The following is a 10,744-nucleotide window of genomic DNA, read 5'->3' on the forward strand; positions in this document are numbered from 1 at the left end:
GTCGTGCATCAGGGGCCTGTTTCAGTAAGGAGGTTCAACCAACTCTGAGTTTAAATTTAACTCTGAGTTGATTTACAAAGTTTCCATCTAAAAATAGTAATTAAATGTATGTGCAAAACTGGAATATCGCATAAAAGATGTGCGAATAAAGCATAGTTTCCATCCAATAAATTCAAGAGAACAAAATTATCAATCCCGGATTGTCTGGCGCCAAATATCAACAGAACAAACGGAATTTACTGCGGTAGAAGAAGCTGGTTTGTCCATTCACACACATTTTTATCAGCATATGATCTCTTATAACAAACCTTTTTTAAATGCGCATACTGGAATTTGTTCAGTAAATGTGTTTCCATCGCAGTTTATGCACATCCTTTCTTAACGAACAAAAGTTTCTCCTACGCAGTTATGCACGTTTTTTATGAGCATTTTCAAAAGTTATGTGCATCATGATGTTTCCATCAATCGATAGATTTTTTTTATGCGCATTTCCAAAATGAGCATTAAAATAGGTGGGTGGAAAAGTAGAGCTAAGGCGAGAAATACCACTTCATCTTTAAAAAAATGGGAGGCGACCGACAGAAACTCAGAGTTTAGAGTATAACACCAAATAACCACAGCCATATCACCCTGCAGCCCAAGAACAGTTACTCACTGAAGCTAAGCAGGGCTGAGCCTGGTCAGTACCTGGATGGGAGACCACTAGGGAACACTAGGTTGCTGTTGGAAGTGGTGTTAGTGAGGCCAGCAGGGGGCGCTCAACCTGTGGTCTGTGTGAGTCCTAATGCCCCAGTAAAGGTGAAGGGGACACTATACTGTCAGTGGGCGCCGTCTTTCGGATGAGACGTTAAACCGAGGTCCTGACTCTCTGTGGTCATTAAAAATCCCATGGCACTTCTCGTGAAAGAGCAGGGGTGTAACCCCGGTGTCCTGGCCAAAGTCCCCTTATCGGCCCTTACGATCATGGCCTCCCAATCATCCCCTTCAATTGAATTGGCTCTATCACTGTCTCTCCACTCCACCAATAGCTAGTGTGTGGGGAGCTCACTGGTGCCGTTGTCCTGTTGCTGCCGTCGCATCATCCAAGCGGATGCTACACACTGGTGGTGGTGTGGAGAGACCCCCCCTTATAATTGTGAAGCACTTTGTGTGTATGGCCATACACAATAAATGCGCTATATAAATACACATTACATTACAAAACCTGCTCCTGACCAGGTTAGGTTCACAGAGTAAGTTACCACAGTAACTGACTGAGTTAAAGTTACCTCTCTTTCAGAAACACTCTTGACTTACCCTGCTTTCTCGAGTTTGACAAACCTGCCATTTCGAAATGGAAAACCAAGAGTTTCTCTCATTTCAGTGTTAAAGTACTCTGAGTTTTCACTTAACCTTCCTTCTAAAACGGGCCCAGAATGCTCACTTCAGAATCTCGCTGGAAGTTGTAGGTCATTCGGGGACTTTTTTGCTTACTGCTTTTCAAATTCTTTGAATTCGGGCAAACTACTCTGCCTGCATACTGTTTTTAGCATACTATATAGTATGGAAGTATGCAATTTTGACGCAGCCACAATGTTTAAAGCAACATTTTGAACATACTGGCAGTTATGTGTTAATAAACTACTTAAATATACTAAAAATGATAAACCTACAGAGAACATCATCATGTTCTGACACTTTAAATATGTTAGCAACATGCTAACTCATGATAGCAATGTGCACAAATATAATAGCAACATATTAAACTTACACGCAATGTCCTAAAACTAATTGGCAACATGCTAATTCATGCAAGTAATGTGCTGTAACATGATGTAAATATATTTACATCCTAAAACATGTTAGTTAAAACTTGTTTGAAAGGGGACCTATTATGCAAAATCATTTTTATAAGGGGTTTTAACTGTTGTGTGGCAATAGTCTGTGAATATAACCAGCTTGGTAAAAACGTATTCATTTATTTTATTATAATCACACTTGATAAAAACACATTCTTTCTTGTACGTGTCATCAGAAGGTGATAGCCCCGCCCATTGGTGACATCTCTCCCTCATTAGCATAGAACTTCAGTCTCATTTTTTTAATCTGCCACTATGCTGACACACAGGCATCTGTAGCTCCACCCTCTTTTGAAAATATCATTTGAATTTAAAGCTACAGTCACCAAAACAGCACAAGTTGGATCAAAGCGTAAAAGGGGCCGATTCATAGAGTTATAAAAAATTATTAGTATTAATTAAACATTATAATAATGTTATTATCACACCAGCAGAAGACCACATCGGGTGCCACTCCTGTCAGCTAAGAACAGAAAACTGAGGCTACAATTCGCACAGGCTCACCAAAAGTGGACAATAGAAGATTGGAAAAACGTTGCCTGGTCTGATGAGTCTATTTCTGCTGCAACATTCAGATGGTAGGGTCAGAATTTGGCGTCAGCAACATAAAAGCATGAATCCATCCTGCCTTTTATCAATGGCTCAGACTGGTGGTGGTGGTGTAATGGTGTGGGGGATATTTACTTTTGGCCCATTAATACCAACTGAGCATTGTGTCAACGCCACAGCCTACCTGAGTATTGCTGCTGACCATGTCCATCCCTTTATGACCACAGTGTATCCATCTTGTTCCAGCAGGATAGCAAAATCTCAGAGGATTATTTCTAGTACCTTGTTGAATCTATGCCTTGAAGGATTAAGGCAGTTCTGAAGGCAAAAGGGGTCCAACTCGGTACTAGTAAGGTGTACTTAATAAAGTGGCCGGTGAGTGTATATTAATATAATATTGAACAGAAGAGGATGTAATACTGAAAAGATGTTTTTAATATCTTCATCAATAGCCTTTTGTACCACATTTAAAACATTACATTTGCAATAAAATTACAAGTTTTCTTTAAAAAAAAGAACAAAGATTTTGCAAGGTTTTATGTAAAACAATCATTCACAAGTATTTCAGCGTCTCAAAGTGACTTTACATAGAGTCAATATATCCATGTCGATATAGTTTTATCTTTCCTTTATTCTCTGCGTAATCCAGTTTCTTCCTCCGAGGTGAGAGTTTATAGTACAAACTAAAATGATTCGGCTGACTATTGAAGACTGATGATGATGATGGTGAAGGTCAGAGATTGGTGTCGGTGAACATGGTGTGCTCTTTCCTCACAGTGCTGAAGCCTTTAATGGTTTCCACAAACTCCTCGCCTTCAAACTGTTAGACATGCAGACATTCAAGAATTAAACATCGTGATAATGAACATAAATATTGATACCATAAACACTTAAATACACTCAATTATTAATTATTATTAAGTTTTCAGGGTTCTTTTTAGGAATATTTACATTTTATTTTCAGTGGTGTGTTCATAAACAATAATAACCTATAAGTTTTATATATCATATAGGGCCTTTAAAAGTTACTTTCAGTACTCTCTCTTAACAGAAATAATGTCCAGTATAGAATATAAAGTCATGCTGCAGTGGAAACAGAATGAATATTGTGTCTGACTCCATCATGAGCTTGGAGGACTGCATCCATACATCTCTGCAATCACTCAAATCACTGATTAATAAAGTCATCTGGATGGCAAAGAAAGCGTTCTTGCAGTATTTTTTGGTTATTAAGCCTTTTAAAGTAACTTTTTTGCATCACGATAATACTGTATACTGTAGTAAAAGCTTGAACAATTAATTGCAACAAGAAAATATGAGACTGTCATAGGCCTCCATGTGAAAATCATAATTTAGTGACGCATCCTTAATTTCTCCATCAGAGAGTGCTTGTGTTTCTCACCAGGCCGCTGTCCAGACGTCTGAAGTGCGGCTCCCATGATTCCTCATCTTTCTTATCAATGATCTGACTGACGCTGCGCTGCAGAGGATTCTGGGTAAACAGACCTGAGACGGTCAGTACACCTCCCTCACCTTCAGCAGAGCCGACCTCCTCCAACACCTTACTCTCCACCACCTCCTGGAAAACACAGACACTAATCAACAGGGGTGCTTCATGTTATATAGATAGACATTAATACAGTGTTCTATTGCAGAGGAGACAGGAGCGGGATGTGACATGAAAACAGCAGAGCTTTTATTACGCCACAGTCCAGCGCTTTCTCTTCCTTCACGTGGAAATGAAGCAGCTGTTTTATCAGACTAAACACATTTTAGGCTTCAGTTATAATGCTGCTCTGTGCAGTTTAAATAAACACACAACATATTAAAGTGTCGTTGCTGTTAAATATAACACCGAACTGAAAATTTAAGGTGTTATTTATAAGAACACTCACCGGCCACTTTATTAGGTACACCTGTCCAACTGCTTGTTAATGCAAATTCACATGGCAGCAACTCAATGCATTTAGGCATGTAGACATGATCAAGACGATCTGCTGCAGTTTAAACCGAGCATCAGAATGGGGATGAAAGCTGATTTACGTGACTTTGAGCATGGCATGGTTTTTGGTGCCAGGCTGGCTGGTCTGAGTATTTCAGAAAGTGCTGAGCTACTGGGACTTTCACGCACAACCATCTTTAGGGTTTGCAGAAAATGGTCTAAAAAAGAGAAATTATTTAGTGAGCGCCAGTTCTGTGGGCGGTTCTGGTAGAAGGGCAACAGTAACTCAAATAACCACTCGCTACAACCAAGGTATGCAGAAGAGCATCTCTGAACGCACAACAGCAGCAGAAGACCACACCGCGTGCCACTCCTGTCACAAAACGTTGCCTGGTCTCATGAGTTTCTGCTGCGACATTCGGATGGTAGGGTCAGAATTTGGCGTTAACAACATGAAAGCATGGATCCTTTCTGCCTTGTATTCAGGCTGGTGGTGGTGGTGTAATTGTGTAGGGCAGGGGTGTCCAAACTTGGTCCTAGAGGGCCGCTGTCCTGCTGATTTTAGCTCCAACTTGCTTCAACACACCTGCCTGGAAGTTTCTAGTACATCTAGTAAGAGCTTGATTAGCTGGTTCAGGTGTGTTTGATTAGGGTTGGAGCTAAACTTTCCAGGACACTGGCCCTCCAGGGCCAAGTTTAGACACCCCTGGTGTAGAGCAATATTTTCTTGGCACACTTTGGGCCCATTAGTACCAATTGAGCATCGTGTCAACACCACAGCCTACCTGGGTGTTGTTGTTGACCATGTCCATCCCTTTATGACCACAGTGTACCCATCTTCTGATGGCTACTTCCAGCAGGATAACAGGCCATGTCATAAAGCACAAATCATCTCAGACTGGTTTCTTGAACGATGAGTTCACTGTAGTCAAATGGCCTCCACAGTCACCAGTTCTCAATCCAATAGAGCACCTTTGGGATGCGGTGGAATGGGAGATTCGCATCATGGATGTGGAGTCGACCATTCTGCAGCAACTGCGTGATGCTATCATGTCAATATGGAGCAAAATCTCTGAGGAATATTTCCAGTACCCCTGCTGAATCTATGCCATGAAGAATTAAGACAGTTCTGAAGGCATAAGGGGTCCAACTCTGTACTGGTAAGGTGTACCTAATTAAGTGGCCGGGAGTGTATAAGAGATAGTAAAGATGAATTTATTGTTTATCTAGGTCTCCTACAGAGCTGTTAGCTTATCTCAATGCATCTTCCGAGTCCTCAGGTAATTCACTCTTTATTCTTTCTTGTTTGTTAGTTGTTGTTTTGCCATGTCACAAATCACATCTTCATAAGCTAAAGTTAGGCAGCCTGTGTAAAACAATAGTTCACAGAGAAATGCAGAGGAATCACCGACCTGGTAAAGTCCCCTGTGTTACACATAATACAATCTATTCATTGGGCACTGTCATAAGTTTACTACTTTTAAAAATCTTGTTACCATACTACTGTTTTCAGACACTACTCAAGCATGCTGTCTTTATTTCTCAAACTCCACATGGTGGCGCTAGTGGTGCTGAATTTCTTTTCTTGATTATTTATAGTTATGTACATTAAACACTGCACACGCAAATGAAACTATAATAACCTATAGTCAATACTTTAGTGTTTTGAAGCATACTATAGTGAAGTATGAATTAGTCTATTGGGCAGTATGGTGGCTCAGTGGTTAGCACTGGCGCCTCACAGCAAGAAGGTCGCTGGTTCGAGTCCCAGCTGGGTCAGTTGGCATTTCTGTGTGAAGTTTGCATGTTCTCCACATGTTAGTGTGGGTTTCCTCCGGGTGCTCAGGTTTCCCCCACAGTCCAAACACATGCGATATAGGGGAATTGAAAAATCTAAATTGGCTGTATAAGTGTGTGTATAAGTGTGAATGTGAGTGTATGAGTGTTTCCCAGTACTGGGTTGCAGATGGAAGGGCATCCACTGTGTAAAACATATGCTGGAATAGTTGGCGGTTCATTCCGCTTTGACGACCCCTGATGAATAAGGGACTAAGTCGAAATGACTTTATTCCATCAGTTCACTATAGTTAACACTAGACTATTCTATAGCATTCATTAAAGAGCTGTAAATACAGAATAATAGACTTTACTATTAGAATGGTCAAAAACACTACAGTACTCACTATAAATAACTATTGTGTGGGCTTATTTTCTTGCTTAATCTGGCTGTTTTTGTCATGCAGCAGATGTAAATAAGGCTCTGACCTCCATGTGCATGGTGTACGCCTTCAGGGTGACTGTGTTTGGAGAACCCACCGTTTCTGGAACAGAGTCGAACTGTCAACAAACAAACAGGTGATTAGCATTGAACAGACAGAAAGACAGACAGACAGACAGACCGCTTTATGCTCACCAAACTAGAGAAAAACAATAGTTTGCACCGTTCTCCAAATTGTTTTTCTGAAATGGTTTCACTGGACGATCATCTGATGTGTCACTTGTATGGAGCCCTCGTTCATCAGTAGGGCCAGACAGAATCTGCAGACGTTTTTTGCTATTTCTGCTGAGAATTTTGGTAAAAATCTGCGGATTTCTGCGGAATTATTTTTGGAGTATCCAGCGGAGGGTCATAACTAAAACCTTAATATATTAAAAAAAAGTAATAAATTACTTAATAAAAACTGAATTTATTCAGATTTACACATTTACTGAAGTAAATAAACAGAATTAATAATGGGCTTAAAATCTGCGGAATTCTGCATGCGCAGATTCCGTGTGGGCCTATTTATCAGTCATAAAATACTACAAATACAGCTACAAAAAAAGACAGTTTGAAAATTAGTTTCTCTGGGTTTACGATTCATAATGTGTATGAGGAAAACAGTTTGTTTTATTTTGTAAACCACACACACATTCATTCATTCATTTATTCAATTTCAAATGTTTTTCCAGGACTGGGTCGCAGGGCAGCAGCCTTAGGAGAGAACCACAGACTTCACTCTCCCCAGACACTTCCTATTTTAAGGTCACATAGATAAAATTGTGCGCATATGCAACCAAGAAAACGGTCACAATTTTGACGCCTGCAAATTCAAATTCAAGCAGGTTTAAGCTCTTTGTCCAAAATCCAAGCACTTTTCTAACCTTGGAAACACTATATTAAAAATCAAGCATTTTCCAGGATTTCCAGCACTCTTAAGAACCCGATAAGATGCTCGAATCTTGCCTAAGGTGGCAAGAACGGCCATGAGGATTGCTCCAGATGGATGCCAGCCGCATGGTAGACCAAAGAAACAATGGACGGAGAGAATTAAAAAAGACTTGAAGATTGTCAACGTATCGCCAGAAGATGTCCTGAACAGGACCAAATAGAGAAAACTTTGCCGAAGAGTAGACCTGCATCAGCGGGAACAAAGCCAGAATGAAAGAGAGAGACTGTTTGGTGCCATCTTGTGTCTGAATAATGCGCAGGTTAGTGTATCAGCTCCATTCAGCTGTTTTCATTTCTGTCAGCTTTGTGTTTGATTAAATAATCAATAAACTATTAAGGCTCACTACAATGTTTTGTCTAATTTTAATGTTTTTTGTCAAGTAGCTGTTTAATAAGCAGGATAAAGTACATCCAGGCATAGGAATAGTATTTCATAGGAATAGTATTTCCTAGGGTTTTAAATTTTTCTAGGAACTGAGTCACAATACAAAAAGAAATGGTCACAGCCTGGTTCATGCAGACTTAAAAGGTCCTGTAGTGCTTTGAAATGTGCAGTTTTTATTCAAAATTTGATGTAATCTCGACTGAGACATGAAGAGGGGGCAGGACACAGAGTAGAACAAATGAGAAGCTTCTTGAAGGGGGTGGGACTAATCAGATATTAGAGAGCATTTGATTGGTCAGAAAATCTTAAGATAAACTGAAGTGAGGTGACGTGAATCAAACTGTTGATGCGTTTAGGCAAAAGTGTCAAATTGCAAGGGTGTTGGCTTGCATGGTTCAGGATCTGTAAAGCTAAGCATCGATGAATTTGCTCTTCAGTGTTTGACTCTCAGTAATGATTTAAACCACACTGAACTGAGCTAAACTGAACTGAACTTAAACCCTAAAAACTGAACTACCCTGATCCAGTTACTATGACCATTTATGTGAAGCTGCTTTGACACAATCTACATTGTAAAAGCGCTATACAAATAAAGCTGAATTGAATTGTTTATTGATTTATATCTTAAAAATATGAGTTTTGTCACTGTTTTGGAGCACACTAGCTTATAGATATAACATCATTTGAATTCATTCATAGGACCTGTAAGATAAGTGTTTTGTGTTTACCAGGTATGAGTTTCCGGGCGGGCTGCGGCGCTGAAGCTGTAGTGGGATGAGCGGCGGGCGCTCTCGGCTGAGCGGTGGTCGGTTCAGAGCCTTCTGTAAAACCACAGCCAGAAAAACCGCCAGCAGCAGAAGCGCCACTCCGGCCATCAGCACGATGAACCACAGCTCACGGTAAAACAGCGACCTGTCCACGCCTGCGCCCAACAGACCAGCGGCAGCAGTACTAGACTCCACACCTGAAGACCACAGAGACATGCAGTTAGCCACAATGTTTAGCCCTGCTGTGAATTTATTTTTTTGTTTTTTTATTTCTTAAATGATGTTTAACAGAGCAAGGAAATTTTTCACAATATTTCCTATAATATTTTTTCTTCCGGAGAAAGTCTTATTTGCTTTATTTTGGCTAGAATAAAAGCAGTTTTTACTTTTTAAAAGCCATTTTAGGTCAATACTATTAGCCCCTTATGCAAATTTTTTTTTTTGATTGTCAACAGATCAAGCCATCATTATACGATGACTTAAGGAGGTTAATTAGACAAGTTAGGGTAATTAGTTAAGTCTTTGAATATCACTTTAAGCTGTATAGAAGTGTCTGAAAAATATTATGTGCTGTCATCATGGCAAAGATAAAATACATGAAAACAAACAACAAACATCAATCCAAGGTACTCGAAAGATGTGAAAAAAATGTTAAAAGCCTTTGTTCACATGGCTTATCTACATGGCAGAAGGGTAACAATGATCAGGTGCGTCTGGAGTTTCTTTTAATTGCCCCGGTCTCATGACTTGATTAGAATATTGAAACCATACTATAACAATATGTACTATAACAATATGTTTTACATATGGCAGATGCCCTTCCGGCTGCAACCCAGTACTGGGAAACACCCATACACATTTATTTACACAAACTCATACACTTTGACCATTTATTGTCTTTTTTGGCTTAGTCACTTATTTATCGAAGGTCGCCACGGCGGAGCGAACCACCAATTCATTCATTTTCATTTCGGCCTAGTCCCTTTATTAATCAGGGGTCGCCACAGCGGAGTGAACTGGCAACTTACACGGCATATGTTTTACACAGCAGATGCCCTTCCGGCCGCAACACAGTACTGATAAACACCCATACACACTCATTCACACACACACACTCATACACTACGACCAATTAAGTTTATAAAATTCTCCTATGGCGCATGTGTTTGTACCATGGGGGAAACTGGAGCACCCAGATGAAACCCACACCAACACGGGGAGAACATGCAAACACCACACAGAAATGCTGGGGATCGAACCCGCGACATTCTTGCTGTGAGGCGACAGTGCTAACCACTGAGCCACCATGTCCTCCCTTAATTTATCCATTAAAGCCAACTAAAAGCATCATCAAACGAAGTGGATCAAACAAATAAACGATGGTGATGAATGATTCACTCACCGGTGTGTGTGTCCGTGGTTCCTCTCATGGGGGTTCAGGGACCCCAGCAGTGTGTGCGTGTCAGCCGTGAGCCCCTGTCTCAGACATTTTCAGCCGTAGATTGAGAAAACACTAGAGTGAAGGACAGAAAGCGCTGTGTGAGGTGTCTCTGCTGCTGTAATTGTACTCCAGCGCTCCATGGTAACAGGAGGTGACGGAGAGATCAGTTACCGCAGTGAAACGCTCTCATTATGAAAAGAGCCATGCGCTGAACTGTTAGAATTCTAGTTAGAGTTTGCAAAGTATGCTTTTCTGAAATGATACTATAAAGAGGAAAGTCTGAATGTGCGAATATTAAACCACATTATAGGAGTAGTATAGTAATCTAAAACTAGAACCTAAAGTTAATTGATAAACTTTGATGTTGGCTTGAGAAAGTCAAACGTTTATGGCATTGTTAGGTGGTTGCTAAGCAGTTGCTAAATGGCAATGCTCGTGTACATGTTTGATCAAATGCTAATACTTAGTAGGCATTTCTAGCATATGTTATTGCATTTAGATAATCATTCATAGCATGTAGCTAATCGTTATAAGCACTTGGTTTCCATTATCATTGTTATCATGCATAGTACACAGGAAGTCCCATTTGCTAGCATGAGTCAAACAAACCA

The 10,744-nt window shown here is 40.3% G+C and overlaps 1 protein-coding gene across 1 annotated transcript; it reads right to left on the minus strand.

The window, feature by feature from the left end:
- Nucleotides 1-1,940: 1,940 nt before the first annotated feature.
- On the minus strand, nt 1,941-10,310 carry si:ch211-57i17.5. Its single transcript, XM_087298974.1, has 5 exons — nt 10,095-10,310; nt 8,654-8,889; nt 6,595-6,666; nt 3,790-3,966; nt 1,941-3,207 (listed from the first exon to the last, which is right to left on the minus strand). The coding sequence occupies exons 1-5, from the start codon at nt 10,120-10,122 to the stop codon at nt 3,121-3,123; spliced, it is 600 nt and encodes a 199-aa protein (XP_087155100.1). The 5' UTR covers nt 10,123-10,310; the 3' UTR covers nt 1,941-3,120.
- Nucleotides 10,311-10,744: the final 434 nt, after the last annotated feature.

Source organism: Danio rerio, chromosome 20 (assembly GCF_052040795.2).
Source record: "Danio rerio strain M-AB ecotype USA chromosome 20, GRCz13ab, whole genome shotgun sequence".
In the NCBI taxonomy this organism is placed as follows: domain Eukaryota; kingdom Metazoa; phylum Chordata; class Actinopteri; order Cypriniformes; family Danionidae; genus Danio; species Danio rerio.